At 40.6% G+C, this 27,216-nt stretch overlaps 1 protein-coding gene across 1 annotated transcript; it reads left to right on the top strand.

Annotated features, from left to right (window-relative positions):
* The first annotated feature begins 6,639 nt into the window (after window positions 1–6,639).
* BECN2 (beclin 2) lies at window positions 6,640–9,002 on the top strand. Its single transcript, XM_022579163.2, has one exon. It carries the CDS (start codon window positions 7,428–7,430, stop codon window positions 8,841–8,843), a length of 1,416 nt encoding a protein of 471 aa, XP_022434871.2. The 5' UTR covers window positions 6,640–7,427; the 3' UTR covers window positions 8,844–9,002.
* The last annotated feature ends 18,214 nt before the right edge of the window (window positions 9,003–27,216 follow it).

Genomic DNA, 27,216 nt, shown 5'->3' with positions numbered 1-27,216 from the left:
GAAAAAGAAATAAAAGGAATCCAAATTGGAAAAGAAGAAGTAAAGCTGTCACTGTTTGCAGATGACATGATACTATACATAGAGAATCCTAAAGATGCTACCAGAAAACTACTAGAGCTAATCAATGAATTTGGTAAAGTAGCAGGATACAAAATTAATGCACAGAAATCTCTGGCATTCCTATATACTAATGATGAAAAATCTGAAAGTGAAATCAAGAAAACACTCCCATTTACCATTGCAACAAAAAGAATAAAATATCTAGGAATAAACCTACCTAAGAAGACAAAAGGCCTGTATGCAGAAAATTATAAGACACTGATGAAAGAAATTAAAGATGATACAAATAGATGGAGAGATATACCATGTTCTTGGATTGGAAGAATCAACATTGTGAAAATGACTCTACTACCCAAAGCAATCTACAGATTCAATGCAATCCCTTTCAAACTACCACTGGCATTTTTCACAGAAGTAGAACAAAAAATTTTGCAATTTGTATGGAAACACAAAAGACCCCGAATAGCCAAAGCAATCTAGAGAACGAAAAAAGGAGCTGGAGGAATCAGGCTCCCTGACTTCAGACTATACTACAAAGCTACAGTAATCAAGACAGTATGTTACTGGCACAAAAACAGAAAGATAGATCAATGGAACAGGATAGAAAGCCCAGAGATAAACCCATGCACATATGGACACCTTATCTTTGATAAAGGTGGCAGGAATGTACAGTGGAGAAAGGACAGCCTCTTCAATAAGTGGTGCTGGGAAAACTGGACAGCTACATGTAGAAGTATGAGATTAGATCACTCCCTAACACCATACACAAAAATAAGCTCAAAATGGATTAAAGACCTAAATGTAAGGCCAGAAACTATCAAACTCTTAGAGGAAAACATAGGCAGAACACTCTATGACATAAATCACAGCAAGATCCTTTCTGACCCACCTCCTAGAGTAATGGAAATAAAAACAAAAATAAACAAATGGGACCTAATGAAAATTAAAAGCTTTTGCACAGCAAAGGAAACCATAAACAAGACCAAACGACAACCCTCAGAATGGGAGAAAATATTTGCAAATGAAGCAACTGACAAATGATTAATCTCCAAAATTTACAAGCAGCTCATGCAGCTCAATAACAAAAAAACAAACAACCCAATCCAAAAATGGGCAGAAGACCTAAATAGACATTTCTCCAAAGAAGATATACAGACTGCCAACAAACAGATGAAAGAATGCTCAACATCATTAATCATTAGAGAAATGCAAATCAAAAGTACAATGAGATATCATCTCACACCAGTCAGAATGGCCATCATCAAAAAATCTAGAAACAATAAATGCTGGAGAGGGTGTGGAGAAAAGGGAACACTCTTGCACTGCTGGTGGGAATGTGAATTGGTTCAGCCACTGTGGAGAACAGTATGGAGGTTCCTTAAAAAACTACAAATAGAACTACCGTATGACCCAGCAATCCCACTACTGGGCATATACCCTGAGAAAACCATAATTCAAAAAGAATCATGTACCAAAATGTTCTTTGCAGCTCTATTTACAATAGCCCGGAGATGGAAACAACCTAAGTGCTCATCATAGGATGAATGGATAAAGAAGATGTGGCACATATATACGATGGAATATTACTCAGCCATAAAAAGAAACGAAATTGAGCTATTTGTAATGAGGTGGATAGACCTAGAGTCTGTCATACAGAGTGAAGTAAGTCAGAAAGAAAAAGACAAATACTGTATGCTAACACATATATATGGAATTTAAGAAAAAAACATGTCATGAAGAACCTAGGGGTAAGACAGGAATAAAGACGCAGACCTACTGGAGAACGGACTTGAGGATATGGGGAGGGGGAAGGGTGAGCTGTGACAGGGCGAGAGAGAGTCGTGGACATATACACACTAACAAACGTAAGGTAGATAGCTAGTGGGAAGCAGCCGCATGGCACTGGGATATTGGCTCAGTGGTTTGTGACAGCCTGGAGGGGTGGCATAGGGAGGGTGGGAGGGAGGGAGACGCAAGAGGGAAGACATATGGGAACATATGTATATGTATAACTGATTCACTTTGTTATAAAGCAGAAACTAACACACCATTGTAAAGCAATTATACCCCAATAAAGATGTTAAAAAAAAAAAAGAAAAAGAAAGAAACCAAGTTTCCTGAATCCCAGGCCAGAGATTTTCCTACTATATCAAAACAGAGTAGAAGAAACCAGCTGGCTACCAACAGTCCTAAACCCCAGAACCGGGATGAAAGAAGAGGGTAGTTGTGTTAATTTAGTCTTAGAAAGAGGAAAGATATGTTTAATGGAGCCCATGGCACGGAGGAGAACATCAGAAGCAGTGGGTAGATTGTCGGGGGTGTCAGCATTTGGGTTTCAGCTAGTTTGGCCTTCTATATATTGTCCTGCCTGTGAGCATTCACCATCTTGACAGGAGCTACGTTAGGTCATCAGGATGAGAGCCGCCTCCTGGGGAATTTCCTCTCCCTGATAATGATTATAAGGATGGTAAGGACAAAGTCCTTGAGGTAAGAGATAGATGAGCCCCAGGCTGAGCAACTGCAACAGGTCTCCTGCTGACGCTCCAAGGTATGACACTAGCAGGAACATCAGGCCCTGATTGGGTAAAAGACAAAGTGACCACATTTCTCTCATTCTTGTGGTCAAGAGGATTTCCCAGCCCACACATGCACAGGGAAGGTTGTCTAGGGAAGGGGTCAAAAGGAGGGAGGGGCTGCCAGTCCATAACATGTCCTGCCAACCTCCCAGAAACCTTCACGCTGGAATCTATCTTGGCTGAGAGATGCACATGCTCCCACAAGGAAGGACCCTGAGTCAGGCCAAATATGGGCACAAACAAGATGATTGGCTGGAGACAACCCAAAATACTGCCCCCATATAAGCAATCTATGCCGCCCCTATTGCACATAACTCAGAATTTGTCTGTGTGCTCTTCCGCACGTACTTTCCTTCTGATATATGCTTTGTTTGCTTCGCAGTCTCTGTCTCTTTGCTGAATTCTTTCTTCAAAGAAGATGAGGACCGAGGTCCTGCTTTCCAGCCATCTTGCCCCCCTCCCCTCAAAATCTGCCTGAGCCTAAATATTGAGGATGGTGCATTCCCTGTACGGATAGCCAAGGGCTTTGGGAGTGTGTGATCCCCACAGTTCCCTTGTGAGGTAATGGATGTGTCATCAGGAATATCTAAGGGCCTTTCTTGTGAAAGGGATGAATAATCTGGTACAGGCAATAAAAACTTGATTCCCAGATCCTTAGTCTAATTATCAAATTATTATGATTTCTAAAAAAAAGAATTACCAACACAGTTGGCTCTCCATATCCATGGGTTTCACATCCACATATGCAATCAACCGAGGATCAAAAATACTCGAAAACAAATAATTCCAGAAAGTTCCAAAATGCAAAACATGAATTTGTCGCCTTGGCAACTATTTACATAGCATTTACATTTTATCTGGTAGCATAAGTAATCCAGAGATGCTTTAAAGTATACGGGAGGATGTGCTTGGGTTATATGCAAATACTGTGTCATTTTTTTGTAAGGGACTTGAGCCTCTGGGGATTTAGGTATCCACAGGGATCCTGGGTCTAATCCCTCATGGATGTTGAGGGATGACTGTATATTTCATTATAATGAGATGTATGGATTATTTGACTGGAGTCATGAGTCATGGTGTCTAGAAGCCCTTCCATAAGAAGGGGGAAAAAAAGAAGAAAGGAAGGAAGGATAAAATGGAGTCAAGATGTTTCAACAATATTCTTAAGAGGTATATAGTTCAGCGTAGGGGTAAATATACCAAGTGCCATTTGCTGAGATCTGTGGATGCAAGTGTCAGTGCCTAGGTGAAAGAGGAGTCAGTCTTCACAGGTAGATGGTCATGGAAGAAAATTCTGACCTTCATTTGGTGTTGAATCCCAATTATGAAGAGTTAGTGATCTGTAACACATTAGCCAACAATATACTTCTAGGAATTCTGTGAATGTTTTTTGCAAATAAAGAATATTTGTTTTAGATGTACAATTTCCTCAAGTTAGCTCTGTTGTAATTTTATACTTTACTTTTACAGTGGTGGGGCCCAGAGTAGGCTGCCCCAAAATATGCCTCAATGGTGTATTGATTATTTTGAATTAAAGTTACTTAAGAACTTAAGGACTGTACACAGCCAGTGCAAGAGGAACACATGGACCCTCCTTTCTGTCTCCCCAAAAGCAGGAAATAAATTTCCCCTGTGAAAGAATACCCTTATCACCAGAGATAGGGAATTGGTGCTGAGAAACCTCTATAAACAAGCCTTGTTACATTTAACATTTACTACCACAAGCCCATACTCTGTTTAGATTCTTCACTGATTGAGCACCCAAAACCTAAGTTTCTTTGTCCTGTCAATTCCTCACAAATGTATTGCTTCTTTGTCTAAAAAGTTTAAAAGCTGCCTGCTTTGGCCACTTCTTAGGTCCCATTTCTATGGATCTGTGTGTGCACAAATTAAAATTTGTTTACTTTTCTCCTGTTAAACTGTCTTGTGTCAATTTAATTATTAGTCCAGCCACAAGAACTCAGGAGGGGTAGGGGGGAAATTTTCCCCTCCCTGATGATGGCACGGTATTAGAAATGAGTAGGGAGTGGCAGAAGATGGGAGCTATAGTCCCTCAGTCTGAGCACTTCCGAGCACTGATGGCATGCGAATTTTCAATGATTTACTGAGCACTTAACCCACACACTGTGCCAAGCAAGGAGGGTGCTCAGTGTACTTTGCCTTGTCCATATACTGGAAACCGCTTCATAGCTGTTGTGAGCAACATTTAATTGCCAGCATTACACCCATTTCACAGAATTTAACTAAGCAGACTGAGAGCTTAAATGATTTCCAAAATCAGCAGCTGACCTGGGACAGAAAGCCAGAATCTTGGCTCTTTTGATGGTTTGAGTCTTGAAGAAAATATTTTCATTCCAGCTTGATCCAAATAACTTATCTGGAGTCTTGCTAGCAAGGAGACTTTGAAAGGACACCTGGTTAGTCTGAAGCAAAATAAAATGAAATAAAGCTTAAAATCCTTTTCAAGATTTTTTTATGTGAACCATAAAGCTAGCCTCCCCTGTAATTATGATCATTGCCTTTTTATTCTGCATGAGTCACATCTGGGCCCCCGAGGTCTCTGGCCTCTGCAGCAGCAGAAGTCCTTCCTCAGACACTTTGCATGTCCCACACTCAGTCTGTGGAGGTTTATAAAGGAAACGGGACATTCAAAGGCCCATTAGACAGGGCAGCCTTGAGGTTTTTTAAAATTGTGGTAAGATATATAACATGAAGTTTCCGATTTTAATCATAGCAAACAGAGGCATATTTGGGTAGTCTTTTTGAGCTGTGAATATTTTTTTCTAGTTAACAATGAGATGGCCTTGCACTTTGAGCCCAGCTGAGAGTCCCAGGACATTTTAAATCTCCAGGAAAATGAACAACCTTTCAGTCAGTTTCTTTTGTCTTTTTCTGTCTTTTTTTTTTTTTCGAAGACCTAATTGGATTTATTAAATGATTCATGAATCAGGTAGCATCCCATCTAGCAAGTAGAAAAGTGCTCTTTAGCCAGTTTCTAATAACTCTCTTACTTACTGCCGAGAGACAGCTGCTTTAGGCAGGTCCTTTAATTTCTTTTACTATTATTTTATTTTTAATTGTGATAAAATACCATCTTAACCATTCTTAGGTATACAGTTAGGTGGTATTAAGTATATTCATATTGTTGTGCAATCATCGCCACTGTCCATCTCCAGAAACTTTTATCTTCCCAAACTAAAACTCTGTCCCCATTAAACACTGACTCCATAATATTCTTACACCAACTAGGATTCTGCTCCCAATCGCAGTGTGTGGGCCCTTTCCTCACCAAGTAATTCTGACACCAGCTGCGTGTCCTACAATTCAACTCAATTCTTATACTGTCTACCCAGAGATAGCATCAGATCCCACAGGTTAGGAGATCAGTCCCACAAGGCAGCCTCCAGCCCCCCACTTCAGATGCCAATAGCAAGCCTTGTTGTCACTTGTGCTTCTGACAGGTTGCCTATAAATCAGATGTTCCCAACTTCTAGAGGATGTTTCTATAATGGATTGATTTGAGGCATTTCAGAGAGATTATGAGGGCTAGAAGTACCCTTGACTAGTTGTTCAACCTCTCTTTACCTTAATGCACTTCCAGTCTTCCCACCTCCCAGGAATTTTTGAGGTTCACATAGGATACTGGTGAAAGCATGCATGAAGGGCTAAGTGGTAACAAGTGTAAATTACCAATTTCAGCCATGATGGTGACTGATTAAGTGGGGTTTGAAAACTACAGTGAAGGGTAGCCAGTGGGAGGTGTGTTTCCTTGCTAGAGCAAAGTCCCTCAGCATGAAGTGCAGTGCAGCACAATTGCCTCGTGTGCTTAAACTGGTAAGGTCCTGGGCCACACTTCAGTGAGTCTGCAGGAAGGCTTCCTGCCCCCGCCCTGAGCCTCTCCTGGTGTGGTTGGCATGCTGCTTCCTGCTGGACACTGGGAGAGAAAGGCCCTATGACTTTCCGCCCCTTACTGCGGTCTCCATTTAAGACTGGGTTCTTCTGTGTGCGTTTATCTTATGCTCCACTCCATCAAGTCAATAACTGTGGGTTAGAAGTTCACAAGGGTTTTATTTCAGAGCAAGTACTTCTGGCTAACATAAGGTGCTTACTTGAGTGGGTGTCTATGAAAGCCAACATACTTCTAAAGTTTTTTGTTATTTGCTCTTTTATGTTACGTAAATGTTTGGTGTATTAATCTCTGGCTGAGCTGATGGCAAAATACATAACCTCCAAACTACTTTATTTGGTGTGATTTGTTAGTTAAACGAATATATTTTCCATGTATGCCCATTACATTACTATGTGATAAAGAATGTGAAGTGTGTCATCAGAACAGAAAGCCTAAATTTGGTAGTCAGGGAAGGCTTCCTGAAGGAAATGACACATAACCCTAAAGGTTGGGTAGAAGTTATCCAGATAAAGAGGGAAAGAAAGAGTGTTCTAGTCAGAGGGAACAATAAGAAATGTTGGAAGAACTGAAATTCAGTTATTATGCAGAAGTGCATGGTGAGGGTGGCAGGAAATAGGGAAAGGAAAAGCTGGAAAGATGGGCAGAGGCCTTGGTGTCAGGTTAAGATGATTAGACTTTATCTTAAGATAAGGGCATTAAACATTTTAAGGAGGTGCCCATGATCAGATGTTAGTTTTAGAAAGATTACTCTTTAATGTTAAAGGAGGAGTAAGATGATCAGCTTTTCTTTTTAGAAAGAGTCACTTGTCTATAAGAAGTTAAGTGAGGTCTAAAAGTATCTAAGGAGGGTACCATTGTAAGGTTTATAGGACAGTGACAAGATGAGATATGCATTTGAAAAGAATCTCTCCTCTAGAAAGAGTTTTAAAGGGTATAAAGGGTTAATTCCCTGGAGACCCGGAGGGAACAGTGTGAAGGTGAGAGTCAAGACCTCCACCATGTCCTCCCTCCGCTTCATTTGCCAACGCTGCAGCCAGCCCCTGCAACTGAATCAGTCCATGGAGACCTCCCAAGAACCTGAAGCTTTGATGCTCATCTCAGCTCAGGGGGAGCCAGGAGAAACCCAGGAGGGAGGCCCTCCTTCCAGGGAGGAGGCAGATTTTGAAAATCTACAGGAAGGTGCCTCTTACAGGACCCTTCCTGGCCTCCCTGGTGGCAGAATGTCCTGGGACAATCCTGACAGCTTCACCCTGCTTGGGAATTTGGGCTCCCTGAGAAGTCTCAGTAGCATCCAGAAGGCTGCAAGCGACATGTTTGACATCCTCTCCGGTGAAACAGATGTGGACCACCCCATGTGTGAGGACTGTACTGACAATCTTTTAGAGCAACTGGACGTCCAACTCACCATCACAGAATCTGAGATTCAGAGCTACAAACGCTGTTTGGAGACCAGGGAGTTGATAAGTGAGGATAGGGAGATGCTGCAGGAGAAGCTGAAGGGCCTGGAGCTGGAGGAAACGAGGCTGGTCCAGGAGCTGGAGGAGGTGGAAAAGAACCAACAAAGAGCAGCAGCAGATCTCAAGGCAGCCCAGGCAGAGACTGAGATGCTGGACCAGCAAGAAAAGCAGTACCAGAAGGACTACAGTAAATTGAAATGGCAACAACTAGAACTACATGACGAGCTGAGTAGTGTGGAGAAGCGGCTATGGTACTCCCGGATCCAGTGGCACCAGCTGGAGAAAACCAGTGTCTTTAATGCTGCATTTGAGATCTGGCATGACGGCCCCTTAACTACCATCAATAACTTCAGATTGGGCTGCCTCCCCACTGTCCCTGTGTGCTGGAATGAGATTAACATAGCCTGGGGACAGACAGCCTTGCTGCTCCTTGCCCTGTCCAATACAATTGGACTGGAGTTTCAGAGGTACCGACTCATCCCCTGTGGAAACCATTCCTATCTGAAGTCTTTAACAGATGACTGCATTGAGCTGCCATTGTTCTCTAATGGGAAGCGGAATGTTTTCTTGCATAACAAATTTGACCAGGCTATGATGGCTTTCCTGGACTGCATGCAGCAGTTCAAGGAACTGGCTGAGAAAGGTGGGTCAGGTCTCTGTTTGCCCTACAAGATTCATGTGAAGAAAGGCCTGATGGAAGACCCCAGAAGCAGTGGTGGATTCTATTCCATCAGAACCCACTTGAACACAGAGGAGGAGTGGACAAAAGCACTCAAGCTTATGCTTATAAATTTTAAGTGTAGTCTCACTTGGGTCTCCTTAAGATATTGTCAAAAATAACTTTTTTTCTACGAGAGAATTTTTTTTTTGCTTTAAGATTTTATTTGTGAAAATGTTATCAGATAAAATTTAAAACTGAAGAATATGTTTATAATTTAAAAAATGGATGGCCATACAGGCACTAATTTAAGATTATTGTCCAGAGCAAACCAAAAGACTTTGCTTTGTCCTCCCTCTCCCTTTCTTCCCAGACAAACATTCAAAATGACAAAGGTGAAATCATAGGTTGACAAGATTATTCCTCCTTAAGAAGGGATAAAGATTGCAGAGAGAACTGAGGGGTGGGTGGGGGGTGAGAGGATGGGGTAGTAAGGAGAGAGGTGGAGGTCTTTAATTTTTTATGAGGAAAGTACTTGGACCATTTTATGTAGTGGAACTTTGGAGTCAGGAAGTAAATGTTGAAAGATTATTACACTTCTGCTGTGATATACAGTGTAAACCCTTCCTCTTCATCCCAGAAAAACTTTCAATAAACTTCTACACTTTCTTCAATGATTTAAAGTGAAAAGTGTGTCATTGGGCTGTGCCATTATGTTGAGACTAACCTGGAGGTGAGGGGCTGTGGTGGCCAGAGAGGACTGGTAACATTTCTGCTGATCAGTGGTCAGGCAAGGGTCACAAGGTGAGCCCTTACAGAGAGCTGAAGGTTGTAAAAGCCAGAGGACTTTTTAAAAATGCAAATTGTGGAACTTCCCTGACAGTCCAGTGGTTAAGACTCTGCCCTTCCACTGCAGGGGGCATGGGTTCCATCCCTGGTTGGGGAACTAAGATCCCACATGCCACTGCGCCATGCAGTGAAGCCAAAAAATTAAAAAAAAAAAATCAAATTGTGTCATGTCATTTACCTGCTTCTCCATTGCTCTCAGAATAAAGTCCCAAATTCTTACCATGGCTTTCAGCCTGGGTGATCTGTCCTCCCTGCCTCTCTAGGCTCACCTTATACTGCTCCCAGCTCCTTTCTGTTCCCAAACATGCTAAGTCCATTCTCCATCCTGTCTTTGCCCATGCTCTTCTCTGTGTGTTTTCTAACCAAACTACAAACTTCCTGAGAGCCACTTTAGCTTAGTAGTCCAGGTGGTGCCTAGAACAGCCTCTCATACATACTCAGCATCTGTAAATGGAAGTCATTGCTGTGGAAAATGTGAACAGGACGTTGACTAATTTGTAATAGAAAACTCCTAGGAGATTGGTTAAATGAATTAAGGTCCAAGCATATAATGGAATACCATGTAGGTATTAAGATGTTACAGAAGAATATTTACATAATATTTAATGAAATTGCTTATCATATATTAAGTAAAAAGATTAGGTTATAAAACATGTAATATAAACTGAATATTTAAAAGTAGTTAGAGAAAAATAACTCCAAGAATATAAATTCCTTGAATATATGAAGTATTGCCATGAAAATTTTGTATTTAAAAAAAAATCTTTCCACTTGAGATTAGGAAAGATACAGAATATTAGTTATCAGTATTTCTATTTAACATGTGTTGGTGATCCTAGCTAGTACAATAGATTAGAAGTAAAAGGTATAAAGATTAGAAGGGAAAAAATAAAATTTTTATTTGCACATGACATAACTGTGTAATGATATCCCAATAATCAACACATAAATGATTAGAATTAAAAAGTGAATTAAGAAATTCACTGACTACAAAGTCAATTACAAAAACCAAATGTATTTCTATATATATAAGTAACAGAAAGAGAATTTTTAAATAGTTCAAACTGTTAAATTCCTAAGAATAATGTAACAAAAAGCCTTTTGCACAGAAAACTATATTATCAATTGTTCTAGAACAGGGGTTTGCAAACTTTTAATGTAAAAGGCCAAATAGTGAATATTTTAAGATTTTTTGTCCATGTGGTCTCTGTCGCAATTACTAAATTGTAGCAACTATTCAGTTGTGCTGTTACAGCATAAAACCAGCCACAGAAAATGTGTAAATGAATGGGCATAGCTGTGTTGTAGTGAAACTATATTCATCAAAAAAGACAGCAAGGTGGATTTGGCCTGTGGGCCATAGTTTTCTGACCCCTGCTCTAGGCCATAGTCCATCAAGTCATGGACTATGTATATCGTGTTTGTAGTTATGTCCCCAACAGTTTGCACAATGTCTGCCACATAGTAGGTCCTCAATGAATAATTGAATGAATAAATCACAGAATTATTCTGTTTCATTTTGTGACTATCTCCATTCCCCCTCTCCATCTCCAAATTTCTCACATAGGTACATATTTTCCATTGAAGGCATTTGAGTGTCAGAAACTACTAGGCCAAGAGATTTTAGGCACCTGAAATAAAAGGAAAATCAGTTTTATTTATTCATTCATTCACTCACTCATTCATTCATTCATTTTGTGTTAAGAACACTTAACATGAGGTTCAACCTCATTAGATTTTGAGTGTACAGTATAGTGTTGTGAAGTATAGGCACAATGTTGTACTGCAGATCTCCAGAGCTTAATCACCTTGCACAATTGAAACTATACACACTGAATAGAAACAGTCCATTTCCCTTTTCCCTCAGCCCCCAACAACCACCATTCTACTCTGTTTCTATGTGTTTGACTATTTTAGATTTCTTTCCTTTTTTTAAATAAATTTATTTATTTTGGCCGCGTTGGATCTTCGTTGTTGCACGTGTGCTTTCTCTGGTGGCGGTGAGCAGGGGCTACTCTTCGTTGTGGTGCGTGGGCTTCTCATTGCGGTGGCTTTTCTTGTTGCAGAGCATGGACTCTACGTGCAGGGGCTTCAGTAGTTGCAGCACAGTAGTTGCCGCACATGGGCTCAGTAGTTGTGGCTTGCGGGCTGTAGAGCACCGGCTCAGTAGTTGTGGCACACGGGTTTAGTAGCTCCGCGGCATGTGGGATTTTCCCGGACCAGGGCTCGAACCTGTGTCCCCCGTGTTGGTAGGCAGAGTCTTGACCACTGCACCACCAGGGAATCCCAGTTTTAGATTTCTCATGAGTGGAACTGTGCAGCATTTGTCCTTCTGTTACTGTCTTAGGTAAATCACTTTTAGAGAAAAAGAAGTTCCAGGCTGTGAAAAGTAAAATATGGAAAAAGATGTACCAGCATCACTTAAGATTTGTAAGAAATGAAAACTGTCAGGTCCATTCCAGACTTCCAAAGTCACAATCTTTTTAACAGAGGGAGCATTTGGAACAAAGAGAGAAAAGCATAGACAGGCCACCAGCCAGGAGCTGCAGGGCTGCAACTCAGTGTGTTTCAGTGGGAGTGTTGCTGTTGAGAAATAAGATGGAGATATAAGAAAGACCATGGTCTTGGAGGGTCATCAATACCACACCAATTTTGAATTTCTAGCCAGTACAGAGCCTTGAAAGCCCACCCCTACACACCTTGGCCACAGTAGACAAATCACCAGAAGTCACAGACTTGCATTTTAGAAGTGTCACAGCAGAAGCAGTGTAGACTATAGTGGACAGAACACTCATTAAGTCAGCCAGTTGGAAGGTGCGGTGCCCCCATAAACACCAGCCCTAGAGAAATTCATGAAGGAAATAGCAGGTGATAGTTAGAGAATTAGGTGAATAAACAGAAGTAAGCAAGAGAAAAGAGAAAAAGCTTCCAGAAAGTTATGAGAAGAGAGTAAAGAAGAGTAGGAGATTTTTGTTGCTTTTGATAAGAGAACTTTCAGCGTGATGATGGCAAGATCCAGCTGGCGGCTGATGGAAGAGTGAAAGGGAAGTAAAGAAGTAGAGATAGTGGACGTGGACAATTCTTTTGAGACCTTTGACCATTGGGGAAGAATATAGATAAAGCAGAGGATTCTAAAACTGGGACAAATCTGACAATTTTTACAGTATAAAACTAAAGGTGTATGGGACTTCCTTGGTGGTCCAGTGGTTAAAAATCCACCTTTCAATGTAGGGGATGTGGGTGCGATCCCTGGTCAGGGAACTAAGATCCCACCTGCCACGGGGCTATTAAGCCCGCACTCTAGAGCCCACACGTCACAATGAAGATCCCATGTGCTGCAACTAAGACCCGATGCAGCCAAATAAATAAATAAATATTTTTTAAAGGAAGAGTATAGTACAGAAAGATTAAAAATACAGTATGTGCATAAGGGTGGGGTAGGGGTTTACAAAAATTGACAATGTCAGAGGAGAAATAAACCTAATCATGAAGGAAGTTGAGAGGACTATTCAGAACAGGAGACAATACAGCTCTTGGAGACTAGGGAGAAAGTGGGAGGAGATGCAGATATGGATAATTTATAACAAAGCTGCAGGTTGTTGGCAAGAAGTAGTTCAGGCAACTTTGAGGAGGTACTGGGGAGAGAATGTGCACATGGTGGTGAGGGGAACTGGGAAGGAGAAGGAGACCAAGTTCTGAAGCCTGAAGTGAATGAGGGAGAGTAAAAGGGCACTGAATAGTGGAAGAAGTTCAGGAAGTTTATCATGGAACAGGGTTACAGGGACCACAGAGAAAGGACTGCATTGAGATTCAAGATCAGAAGGAAGAATCTGAAGAAAAAGTATGTGAAAGGAGAGCTCTCAGAATGGGCTGGTATTTGGCCCGGGGTCAAGGATGACAGGGATGAGAGCCATGTCTGGATTGCCTGTTCTCATGTTTACGACCGGTGCAGGTGAAGGCTTCCAGTGGTTGTAGCAGTGTCCAGTTTTGCTCATATTTTCTTTATTCCATTGCTCTAACGGGAAGCTGCTGAGAAGAAAGTCTGGGACCCCTGAAGAGAAGTCTCACTAGAAAGTGAGGAGGATCACTTGGTTCCTGGACATTTATCACCCCAGAGGAAGGTCAACTTTTAGAATTGAGGCTTTGTAGAGAAGAACCAAAGACACCTATTGCCACTTGAGAGACAAAGCCTTTAAGTAGAGTTTTCTGAAAGCAGTTGGGAGGAGACTCATTGAATCCTGGATGGTTGCCTCCTGATGAAATCACAGTGACCCTCAGTGACCAGTAAATAGTTCTATCTGTGGCTACACAGGAGAATCTTGGACCAGCTTCTAGACAATGGTCTTTGAGCAGATCTCTCTACAGGGAACTGTGCAGGAAGCTGAAAGCCAGTGGCATGGCTAGAAAGCCATGGCTACTCTGCAGTAGAAGGGAAGCAACCCTGGAGTAGAGTTCTCCTCAATCTGGGTCATCTTGGGAAGGATACAAACTCTGGAGAGCTGCACACTCAAGTATCATTAGCTATAGCCAGGAAGGTAAAAATCTGGCCTGCTAAGAATGTGGCAAACTGGAAAGTGCATGAACTATCTATAGGGGTTGAGGGCTTTGCAGCTTCAACCAATTCCATCCTGGAATCCTGGGTCCCTGCTTCAAGATTTTCCAACTTTTCAGGGGAATCTGGGTATCTAGATTTTTATAAGACATTTCTTTGTTTCTAAATCACAGTATCTAATCAAAATATTTGAAAACATTTTGAGTCAAATAAAACAGTTATGGGGGCCACACTTGGCCCTTTGGCCAATTTGAAACCTCTGGCTTATTTCACATGGTTTCTCTGAGAACTAAATGAGATAAAGTTTATGAAAGAGTTTTATCAATGCGAAAATCCTGTAAACGCAATGTTATTTGTTCTTAAGTAAATGAATTGGAGTGAGGAGGAGAGACATCTATGCGTTCTTGCAAGTGAGGAATTTGATCTTTAGTAATGTTTGGACTTCAATCAGCAACTTGAAATAAGTAAGACACAGCACAACTTCAAGATCTCATTGAAGATTTCTCTTAAAATAGAGGTTGGTAACAATATTTTATTTTTCTTAGGATCTTTTTTCTAAAAAAAAAATTATTTATTTATTTTGGCTGCGCTGAGTCTTAGTTGCAGCATGCGGAATCTTTTAGTTGCGGCATGTGGGCTTATGCAGGCTTATAGGCTCATAGTTGAAGCATGCGGGCTTCTTAGTTGCAGTATGTGAACTTTTAGTTGCGGCATGCGTGTGGGATCTATTTCCACAACCAGGGATCAAAGCTGGGCCTCCTGCCTTGGGAGCGTGGAGTCCTACTCACTGAACTACCAGCGAAGTCTGGTATCAATCTTCATTGGGCATCAGGTAAAGAGGGCCAAGTTGATCATATTTCTGACTTCTTTTCTATTATTTTATAAATTGAGACCATTCTATATGCATTGATTCACAAATCTTTATCACTCTTTTTTGAATGTCATTTTATATCTACATAACCCCAATATCATAGCCATATTAATAAAATTATAATTTATACCTTGGTTTCACCTAAAACTCGAGGAAGAAACTAATTTTACCAACTGTCTCAAAAATGTCTTTCAGCAGTTGTTTTGTTCAATTTAGGTTACCTATTGGAGAAGGAGTGAAGTGGAAGTGTTAGAGATGGATGTAAGGTTTTTCTGAGCATATTTTTCACAGAATTTTAACTTTTAAATAATGTTTTATATATTCAAAAACTTTTTATTTTGTTTTATTTTATTTTATTTTATTTATTTATTTTGGTTGTGCCGGGTCTTTGTTGAGGCAGGCGGGCTACTTAGTTGTGGCTCATGGGCTCCTTTGTTGCGGTTTGTGGGCTCCGTAGTTGTGGCATGTGAACTCTTAGCTGTGGCATGCATGTGGGATCTAATTCCCTGACCAGGGATCAAACGTTCATACCCTGCATTGGAAGTCAGGTTTGTTTTTTTTTAAATTTATTTTTGGCTACATTGGGTCTTCATTGCTGCTTGTGGGCTTTTTCTAGTTGCAGTGAGGGGGGATACTCTTCGTTGCGAAGCCTTCATTGCAGGCTTCTCATTCTGGTGGCTTCTCGTTGCAGAGCACGGGCTCTAGGAAAACTGGCTTCAGTAGTTGTGGCTCGTGGGCTATACAGCGCAGGCTCAGTAGTTGTGGTGAACGGGCTTAGTTGCTCTGCGTCATGTGGGATCTTTCTGAACCAGGGCTCGAACCCGTGTCCCCTGAATTGGCAGGTGGATTCTTAACCACTGCATCACCAGGGAAGCCTGGAAGGCAGATTCTTAACCACTGTGCCACCAGGGAAGTGTCTCAAAAAACTTTTTTTTTTTAACATCTTTATTGCACTATAATTGCTTTACATTGGTGTGTTAGTTTCTGCTTTATAACAAAGTGAATCAGTTATACATATGCATATGTCCCCATATCTCTTCCCTCTTGCATCTCCCTTCCTCCCACCCTCCCTATCACACCCCTCTAGGTGGTCACAAAGCACCGAGCTGATCTCCCTGTGCTACACCGAGCTGATCTCCCTGTGCTACGTTTGGTAGTGTATATATGTTCATGCCACTATCTCACTTTGTCACAGTTTACCCTGCCCCCTCCCCATATCCTCAAGTCCATTCTCTAGTAGGTCTGTGTCTTTATTCCCATCTTGCCCCTAGGCTCTTCATGACATTTTTTTCCTTAGATTCCATATATATGTGTTAGCATACGGTATTTGTTTTCCTCTTTCTGACTTACTTCACTCTGTATGACAGACTCTAGGTCCATCCACCTCACTACAAATAACTCAATTTCCTTTTTTTAAAATGTCTGAGTAATATTCCATTATATATATGTGCCCCATCTTCTTTATCCGTTCATCTGTTGATGGACACTTAGGTTTCTTCCATGTCCTGGCTATTGTAAATAGAGCTGCAATGAACATTTTGGTACATGACTCTTTTTGAATTACGGTTTTCTCAGGGTATATGCCCAGTAGTGGGATGGCTGGGTCGTATGGTAGTTCTATTTTTAGTTTTTTAAGGAACCTCCATACTGTTCACCATAGTGGCTGTATCAATTTACATTCCGACCAACAGTGCAAGAGGGTTCCATTTTCTCCACACCCTCTCCAGCATTTATTGTTTGTACAGATTTTTGGATGATGGCCATCTTGACCAGTGTGAGACGATATCTCATTGTAGTTTTCATTTGCATTTCTCTAATGATGAATGATGTTGAGCATTCTTTCATGTGTTTGTTGGCAATCTGTATATCTTCTTTGGAGAAATGTCTATTTAGGTCTTCTGCCCATTTTTGGATTGGGTTGTTTGTTTTTTTGATATTGAGCTGCATGAGCTGCTTGTAAATTTTGGAGATAAATCCTTTGTCAGTGGCTTCATTTGCAAATATTTTCTCCCATTCTGAGGGTTGCCTTTTGGTCTTGTTTATGGTCTCCTTTGCTGTGCAAACTCTTTTAAGTTTCATTAGGTCCCATTTGTTTATTTTTGCTTTTCTTTCAATTTCTCTAGGATGTGGGTCAAAAATAATCTTGCTGTGATTTATGTCATAGAGTGTTCTGCCTATGTTTTCCTCTAAGAGTTTGATAGTGTCTGGCCTTATATTTAGGTCTTTAATCCATTTTGAGTTTGATTTTGTGTGTGGTTTAGGGAGTGTCCTAATTTCATACTTTGACATGTACCTGTCCAGTTTTCCCAGCACCACTTATTGAAGAGCCTGTCTTTTCTCCACTGTATATTCTTGCCTCCTTTATCAAAGATAAGGTGACCATATGTGCGTGGGTTTATCTCTGGGCTTTCTATACTGTTCCATTGATCTATATTTCTGCTTTTGTGCCAGTACCATACTGTCTTGATTACTGTAGCTTTGTAGTATAGTCTGAAGTCAGGAAGTCTGATTCCTCCAGCTCCGTTTTTCGTTCTCAAGATTGCTTTGGCTAATTGGGGTCTTTTGCATTTCCATACACATTGTGAAATTTTTTGTTCTAGTTCTGTGAAAAATGCCAGTGGTAGTTTGATAGGGATTTCACTGAATGTGTAGATTGCTTTGGGTATTATAGTCATTTTCACAGTGTTGATTCTTCCAATCCAAGAACATGGTATATCTCTCCATCTATTTGTATCATCTTTAATTTCTTTCATCAGTGTCTTATAATTTTCTGCATACAGGTCTTTTGTCTCCTTCGGTAGGTTTATTCCTAGATATTTTATTCTTTTGTTGCAATGGTAAATGGGAGTGTTTTCTTAATTTCAATTTCAGATTTTTCATCATTAGTGTATAGGAATGCTAGAGATTTCTGTGCATTAATTTCGTATCCTGCTACTTTACCAAATTCCTTGATTAGCTCTAGTAGTTTTCTGGTAGCATCTTTAGGATTCTCTATGTATAGTATTATGTCATCTGCAAACAATGACAGCTTTACTTCTTCTTTTCCAATTTGTATTCCATTTATTTCTTTTTCTTCTTTGATTGCTGTGGCTAAAACTTCCAAAATTATGTTGAATAAAAGTGGTGAGAGTGGGCAACCTTGTCTTGTTCCTGATCTTAGTGGAAATGGTTTCAGTTATTCACCATTGAGGACAATGTTGTCTGTGTGTTTGTCATATATGGCCTTTAATATGTTGAGGTAGCTTCCCTCTATGCCTACTTTCTAGAGGGTTTTTATCATAAATGGGTGTTGAAATTTTTTTTTTTTTTTTTCACGGTATGTGAGCCTCTCACTGTTGTGGCCTCTCCCATTGTGGAGCACAGGCTCCGGAAGTGCAGGCTCAGTGGCCATGGCTCACGGGCCCAGCCGCTCCGTGACATGAGGGATCTTCCCGCACTGGGGCACGAACCTGTGTCCCCTGCATCGGCAGGTGGACTCTCAACTACTGCGCCACCTGGGAAGCCTCGGTGTTAAATTTTGTCGAAAGCTCTCTCTGCATCGATTGAGATGATCATATGTTTTTTCTCCTTCAATTTGTTAATATGGTGTATCACATTGATTGATTTGCATATATTGAAGAATCCTTGCATTCCTTTGATAAACCTCACTTGATTGTGGTGTATGATCCTTTTAATGTGCTGTTGGATTCTGTTTGCTAATATTTTGTTGAGGATTTTTGCATCTATGTTCATCAGTGATATTGGCCTGTAGTTTTCTTTTTTTTTTTTAATATATATACATATGTTCCCATATCTCTTCCTGCTTGCGTCTCCCTCCCTCCCACCCTCCCTATCCCACCCCTCCAGGCGGTCACAAAGCACCGAGCTGATCTCCCTGTGCTATGCGGCTGCTTCCCACTAGCTATCTACCTTACGTTTGGTAGTGTATATATGTCCATGCCTCTCTCTCACTTTGTCACAGTTTACCCTTCCCCCTCCCCATAGCCTCAAGTCCATTATCTAGTAAGTCTGTGTCTTTATTCCTGTTTCACCCCTAGGTTTTTCATGACATTTTTTTTCTTAAATTCCATATATATGTGTTAGCATATGGTATCTGTCTCTCTCTTTCTGACTTACTTCACTCTGTATGACAGACTCTAGGTCCATCCACCTCATTACAAATAGCTCAATTTCGTTTCTTTTTATGGCTGAGTAATATTCCATTGTATGTATGTGCCACAACTTCTTTATCCATTCATCCGATGATGAGTACTTAGGTTGTTTCCATCTCCAGGCTATTGTAAATAGAGCTGCAATGAACATTTTGGTACATGACTCTTTTTGAATTATGGTCTTCTCAGGGTATATGCCCAGTAGTGGGATTGCTGGGTCATATGGTAGTTCTATTTGTAGTTTTTTAAGGAACCTCCATACTGTTTTCCACAGTGGCTGTATCAATTTACATTCCCACCAACAGTGCAAGAGGGTTCCCTTTTCTCCACACCCTCTCCAGCATTTATTGTTTCTAGATTTTTTGATGATGGCCATTCTGACTGGTGTGAGATGATATCTCATTGTACTTTTGATTTGCATTTCTCTAATGATTAGTGATGTTGAGCATTCTTTCATGTGTTTGTTGGCAGTCTGTATATCTTCTTTGGAGAAATGTCTATTTAGGTCTTCTGCCCATTTTTGGATTGGGTTTTTGGTTTTTTGTTATTAAGCTGCATGAGCTGCTTATAAATTTTGGAGATTAATCCTTTGTCACTTGCTTCACTTGCAAATATTTTCTCCCATTCTGAGGGTTGCCTTTTGGTCTTCTTTATGGTTTCCTTTGCTGTGCAAAAGCTTTTAAGTTTCATTAGGTCCCATTTGTTTATTTTCGTTTTTATTTCCATTTCTCTAGGAGGTAGGTCAAAAAGGACCTTGCTGTGATTTATGTCATAGAGTGTCCTGCCTATGTTTTCCTCTAAGAGTTTGATAGTTTCTGGCCTTACATTTAGGTCTTTAATCCATTTTGAGCTTATTTTTGTGTATGGTGTTAGGGAGTGATCTAATCTCATACTTTTACATGTAGCTGTCCAGTTTTCCCAGCACCACTTATTGAAGAGGCTGTCCTTTCTCCACTGTACATTCCTGCCACCTTTATCAAAGATAAGGTGACCATATGTGCGTGGGTTTATCTCTGGGCTTTCTGTCCTGTTCCATTGATCTATATTTCTGTTTTTGTGCCAGTACCATACTGTCTTGATTACTGTAGCTTTGTAGTATAGTCTGAAGTCAGGAAGTCTGATTCCTCCAGCTCCGTTTTTCGTTCTCAAGATTGCTTTGGCTAATCGGGGTCTTTTGTGTTTCCATACAAATTGTGAAATTTTTTGTTCTACTTCTGTGAAAAATGCTAGTGGTAGTTTGAAAGGGATTGCATTGAATCTGTAGATTGCTTTGGGTAGTAGAGTCATTTTCACAATGTTGATTCTTCCAATCCAAGAACATGGTATATCTCTCCATCTATTTGTATCATCTTTAATTTCTTTCATCAGTGTCTTATAATTTTCTGCATACACGTCTTTTGTCTCCTTAGGTAGGTTTATTCCTAGATATTTTATTCTTTTTGGTGCAATGGTAAATGGGAGTGTTTTCTTAATTTCAATTTCAGATTTTTCATCATTAGTGTATAGGAATGCAAGAGATTTCTGTGCATTAATTTTGTATCCTGCTACTTTACCAAATTCATTGATTAGCTCTAGTAGTTTTCTGGTAGCATCTTTAGGATTCTCTATGTATAGTATCATGTCATCTTCAAAGAGTGAAAGCTTTACTTCTTCTTTTCCAATTTGGATTCCTTTTATTTCCTTTTCTTCTCTGATTGCTGTGGCTAAAACTTCCAAAACTATGTTGAATAAGAGTGGTGAGAGTGGGCAACCTTGTCTTGTTCCTGATCTTAGTGGAAATGCTTTCAGTTTTTCACCATTGAGGACGATGTTGGCTGTGGGTTTGTCATATATGGCCTTTATTATGTTGAGGAAAGTTCCCTCTATGCCTACTTTCTGCAGGGTTTTTATCATAAATGGGTGTTGAATTTTTTCAAAAGCTTTCTCTGCATCTATTGAGATGATCATATGGTTTTTCTCCTTCAGTTTGTTAATATGGTGTATCCCGTTGATTGATTTGCGTATATTGAAGAATCCTTGCATTCCTGGAATAAACCCCACTTGATCATGGTGTATGATCCTTTTAATGTGCTGTTGGATTCTGTTTGCTAGTATTTTGTTGAGGATTTTTGCATCTATGTTCATCAGTGATATTGGCCTGTAGTTTTCTTTCTTTGTGACATCCTTGTCTGGTTTTGGTATCAGGGTGATGGCCTCGTAGAATGAGTTGGGGAGTTTTCCTCCCTCTGCTATATTTTGAAGAGTTTGAGAAGGATATGTGATAGCTCTTCTCTAAATGTTTGATAGAATTCGCCTGTGAAGCCATCTGGTCCTGGGCTTTTGCTTGTTGGAAGATTTTTAATCACAGTTTCAATTTCAGTGCTTGTTATTGGTCTGTTCATATTTTCTATTTCTTCCTGATTCAGTCTTGGCAGGTTGTGCCTTTCTAAGAATTTGTCCATTTCTTCCAGGTTGTCCACTTTATTGGCATAGAGTTGCTTGTAGTAATCTCTCATGATCTTTTGTATTTCTGCAGTGTCATTTGTTACTTCTCCTTTTTCATTTCTAATTCTATTGATTTGAGTCTTCTCCCTTTTTTTTCTTGATGAGTCTGGCTAATGGTTTATCAATTTTGTTTATCCTTTCAAAGAACCAGCTTTTAGTTTTATTGATCTTTGCTATTGTTTCCTTCATTTCTTTTTCATTTATGTCTGATCTGATTTTTATGATTTCTTTCCTTCTGCTAACTTTGGGGGTTTTTTGTTCTTCTTTCTCTAATTGCTTTAGGTGCAAGGTTAGGTTGTTTATTCGAGATGTTTCCTGTTTCCTAAGGTAGGATTGTATTGCTATAAACTTCCCTCTTAGAACTGCTTTTGCTGCATTCCATAGATTTTGAGTCGTCGTGTCTCCATTGTCATTTGTTTCTAGGTATTTTTTGATTTCCTCTTTGATTTCTTCAGTGATCACTTTGTTATTAAGTAGTGTATTGTTTAGCCTCCATGTGTTTGTATTTTTTACAGATCTTTTCCTGTAATTTATATCTAGTCTCATAGCATTGTGTTTGGAAAAGATACTTGATACAATTTCAATTTTCTTAAATTTACCAAGGCTTGATTTGTGACCCAAGATATGATCTATCCTGGAGAATGTTCCATGAGCACTTGAGAAAAATGTGTATTCTGTTATTTTTGGATGGAATGTCCTATAAATATCAATTAAGTCCATCTTGTTTAATGTATCATTTAAAGCTTGTGCTTCCTTATTTATTTTAATTTTGGATGATCTGTCCATTGGTGAAAGTGGAGTGTTAAATTCCCCTACTATGAATGTGTTACTGTTGATTTCCCCTTTTATGGCTGTTAGTATTTGCCTTATGTATTGAGGTGCTCCTATGTTGGGTGCATAAATATTTACAATTGTTATATCTTCTTCTTGGATCAATCCCTTGATCATTATGTAGTGTCCTTCTTTGTCTCTTCTAATAGTCTTTATTTTAAAGTCTATTTTGTCTGATATGAGAATTGCTACTCCAGCTTTCTTTTGATTTCCATTTGCATGAAATACCTTTTTCCATCCCCTTACTTTCAGTCTGTATGTGTCTCTAGGGCTGAAGTGGGTCTCTTGTAGACAGCAAATATATGCGTCTTGTTTTTGTATCCATTCAGCCAATCTGTGTCTTTTGGTGGGGGCATTTAGTCCATTTACATTTAAGGTAATTATCGATATGTGTTTTCCCATTCCCATTTTCTTAATTGTTTTGGGTTCGTTATTGAAGGACTTTTCCTTCTTTTGTGTTTCTTGCCTAGAGAAGTTCCTTTAGCAGTTGTTGTAGAGCTGGTTTGGTGGTGCTGAACTCTCTCAGCTTTTGCTTGTCTGTAAAGGTTTTAATTTCTCCATCAAATCTGAATGAGATCCTTGCTGGATAGAGTAATCTTGGTTGCAGGCTTTTCTCCTTCATCACTTTCAATATGTCCTGCCACTCCCTTCTGGCTTGCAGAGTTTCTGCTGAAAGATCAGCTGTTAACCTTATGGGGATTCCCTTGTGTGTTATTTGTTGTTTTTCCCTTGTTGCTTTTAATATGCTTTCTTTGTATTTAATTTTTGACAGTTTGATTAATGTGTTTCTTGGCGTATTTCTCCTTGGATTTATCCTGTACGGGACTCTCTGTGCTTCCTAGACTTGATTAACTATTTCCTTTCCCATATTAGGGAAGTTTTCGACTATAATCTCTTCAAATATTTTCTCAGTCCCTTTCTTTTTCTCTTCTTCTTCTGGAACCCCTATAATTCGAATGTTGGTGCGTTTAATGCTGTCCCAGAGGTCTCTGAGACTGTCCTCAGTTCTTTTCATTCTTTTTTCTTTATTCTGCTCTGCATTAGTTATTTCCACTATTTTATCTTCCAGGTCACTTATCCGCTCTTCTGCCTCAGTTATTCTGCTATGGATCCCATCTAGAGTAGTTTTCATTTCAATTATTGTGTTGTTCATCATTGTTTGTTTCATCTTTAGTTCTTCTAGGTCCTTGTTAACTGTTTCTTGCATTTTGTCTATTCTATTTCCAAGATTTTGGATCATCTTTACTATCATTATTCTGAATTCTTTTTCAGGTAGACTGCCTATTTCCTCTTCATTTGTTAGGTCTGGTGGGTTTTTATCTTGCTCCTTCATCTGCTGTGTGTTTTTCTGTCTTTTCATTTTGCTTATCTTACTGTGTTTGGGGTCTCCTTTTAGCAGGCTGAAGTTTAGTAGTTCCTGTTGTTTTTAGTGTCTGTCCCCAGTGGCTAAGGTTGGTTCAGTGGGTTGTCTAGGCTTCCTGGTGGAGGGGATTAGTGCCTGTGTTCTGGTGGATGAGGCTGGATCTTGTCTTTCTGGTGGGGAGGTCCACGTCTGGTGGTGTGTTTTGGGGTGTCTGTAGACTTATTATGATTTTGGGCAGCCTCTCTGCTAATGGGTGGGGTTGTGTTCCTGTCTTGCTAGTTGTTTGGCATAGGATGTCCAGCACTGTAACTTGCTGGTGGTTGAGTGAAGCTGGGTGCTGGCGTTGAGATGGAGATCTCTGGGTGATTTTCGCCATTTGATATTCTGTGCAGCTGGGAGGCCTCTTGTGGACCAGTGTCCTGAAGTTGGCTCTCCCACCTCAGAGGCACAGCACTAACTCCTGGCTGCAGCACCAAGAGCCTTTCATCCACACGGCTCCTTAATTTGGGACGATTCATTGTCTATTCATGTATTCCACAGATGCTGGGTACATCAAGTTGATTGTGGAGATTTAATCTGCTGCTTCTGAGGCTGCTGGGAGAGGTTTCCCTTTCTCTTCTTTGTTCTCACAGCTCCCAGGGGCTCAGCTTTGGATTTGGCCCCGCCTGTGCATGTAGGTCGCTGGAGGGTGTCTGTTCTTTGCTCAGAGAGGACGGGGTTAAAGGAGCCGCTGTTTCAGAGGCTCTGGCTCACTCAGGCCGGGGGGTAGGGAGGGTCCCCGAGTGCGGGGCGGGCCTGCGGCGGCACAGGCCGACGTGATGTTGCCAGCCTGATGCATGCAGTGCGATCTCCCGGGGGAGTTGTCCCTGGATCCCGGGACCCTGGCAGTGGCAGGCTGCACAGGCTCCCCAGAAGGGGGTTGTGGATAGTGACCTGTGTTCGCACACAGGCTTCTTGGTGGCGGCAGCAGCGGCCTTAGCGTCTCATGGCTGTCTCTGGGGTCCGCACTTTTAGCCGCGGCTTGCGCCCGTCTCTGGAGCTCCTTTAAGCAGTGTTCTTAATCCCCTCTCCTCGCACACCGGGAAATAAAGAGGGAAGAAAAAGTCTCTTGCCTCTTCGGCAGGTCCAGACTTTTCCCCCGGACTCCCTCCCGGCTAGCCGTGGTGCACTAACGCCCTGCAGGCTGTGTTCACGCCCTGGGCTCCGACCGAAGCCAGAGCTTCAGCTCCCAGCCCCGCCCACCCCGGCGGGCGAGCAGACAAGCCTCTCGGCTGGTGAGTGCCGGTCGGACCCGATTCTCTGCTCTGGAATCTCTCCGCTTTGCCCTCCGCACCCCTGTTGCTGTGCTCTCCTTCGCGGCTCCGAAGCTCCCCCACTCCGCCACCCACAGTCTCCACCCGCGAAGGGGCTTCCTAGTGTGTGGACACTTTTTCTCCTTCACAGCTCCCTCCCGCTGGTGCAGGACCCATCCCTATCCTTTTGTCTGTTTATTTTTTTCTTTTGCCCTAACCAGGTACGTGGGGGGTTCCTTGCCTTTTGGGAGGCCTGAGGTCTTCTGCCAGCGTTCAGTAGGTGCTCTGTAGGAGTTGTTCCATGCGTAGATGTATTTCTAGTGTATCTGAGGGGAGGAAGGTGATCTCTGCGTCTTACTCTTCCGCCATCTTTGTGTAGTTTTCTTTCTTTGTGACATCTTTGTCTGGTTTTGGTATCAGGGTGATGTTGGCCTCGTAGAATGAGTTTGGGAGTGTTCCTCTTTCTGCTATATTTTGGAAGAGTTTGAGAAGGATATGTGATAGCTCTTCTCTAAATGTTTGATAGAATTCGCCTGTGAAGCCATCTGGTCCTGGGCTTTTGCTTGTTGGAAGATTTTTAATCACAGTTTCAATTTCAGTGCTTGTGATTGGTCTGTTTATATTTTCCATTTCTTCCTGGTTCAGTCTCGGAAGGTTGTGCATTTCTAAGAATTTCTCCATTTCTTCCAGGTTGTCCATTTTATTGGCATAGAGTTGCCTGCAGTAATCTCTCATGATCCTTTGTATTTCTGCAGTGTCAGTTGTTACTTCTCCTTTTTCATGTCTAATTCTTTTGATTTGAGTCTTCTCCCTTTTATTCTTGATGAGTCTGGCTAATGGTTTATCAATTTTTTTTATCTTTTCAAAGAACCAGCTTTTAGGTTTATTGATCTTTGCTATTGTTTCCTTCATTTCTTTTTCATTTATGTCTGATCTGATCTTTATGATTTCTTTCCTTCTGCTAACTTTGGGGTATTTTTGTTCTTCTTTCTCTAATTGCTTTAGGTGTAAGGTTAGGTTGTTTATTTGAAATGTTTATTGTGTCTTAAGGTAGGATTGTATTGCTATAAAATTCCCTCTTTGAACTGCTTTTCCTGCATCCCATAGGTTTTGGGTCATTGTGTTTTCATTGTCAATTGTTTCTAGGTATTTTTTGATTTCCTCTTTGATTTCTTCAGTGATCTCTTGGTTATTAAGTATTGTATTTTTTAGCCTCCATGTGCTTGTATTTCTTACAGATTTATTCCTGTAATTGATATCTAGTCTCATAGCATTGTGTTTGGAAAAGATACTTGGTATGATTTCAGTTTTCTTAAATTTACCAAGGCTTGATTTGTGACCCAAGATATGATCTATCCTGGAGAATGTTGCATGAACACTTGAGGAGAATGTGTATTCTGTTGTTTTTGGATGGAATGTCCTATAAATATCAATGAAGTCCATCTTGTTTAATGTATCATTTAAAGCTTGTGTTCCCTTATTTATTTTCATTTTGGATGATCTGTCCATTGGTGAAAGTGGAGTGTTAAAGTCCCCTACTATGATTGTGTTACTGTCAATATCTCCTTTTATGGCTGTTAGTATTTGCCTTATGTATTGATGTGCTCCTATGTTGGGTGCATAAATATTTACAATTGTTATATCTTCTTCTTGGATCGATCCCTTGATTATTATGTAGTGTCTTTCTTTGTCTCTTGTAATAGTCTTTGTTTTAAAGTCTATTTTGTCTGATATGAGAATTGCTACTCCAGCTTTCTTTTGATTTCCATTTGCATGGAATATCTTTTTCCATCCCCTCACTTTCAGTCTGTATGTGTCCCTAGGTCTGAAGTGGGACTCTTGTAGACAGCATATATATGGGTCTTGTTTTTGTATCCATTCAGCCAGTCTATGTCTTTTGGTTGGAGCATTTAATCCATTTACATTTAAGGTAATTATCAATATGTATGTTCCTATTCCCATTCTCTTAATTATTTTATTATTGTAGGTCTTTTCGTTTTCTTGTGTTTCCTGCCTAGAGAAGTTCCTTTAGCATTTGCTGTAAAGCTGGTTTTGTGGTGCTGAATTCTCTTAACTTTTGCTTGTCTGTAAAGATTTTAATTTCCCCATCAAATCTGAATGAGATCCTTGCTGGGTAGTGTAATCTTGGTTGTAGGTTTTTC

This window comes from Delphinapterus leucas, chromosome 1, assembly GCF_059928025.1.
Source record: "Delphinapterus leucas isolate spDelLeu-1000000601 "Yukka" chromosome 1, BTC_Dleu_Yukka2, whole genome shotgun sequence".
NCBI lineage: Eukaryota > Metazoa > Chordata > Mammalia > Artiodactyla > Monodontidae > Delphinapterus > Delphinapterus leucas.
This window is presented reverse-complemented; position numbering and strand designations above follow the sequence as displayed.

Coding starts and splice junctions, on each gene's coding strand:
- BECN2 (XM_022579163.2), top strand. CDS start 7,428: ATGAGATATGCATTTGAAAAGAATCTCTCCTCTAGAAAGAGTTTTAAA.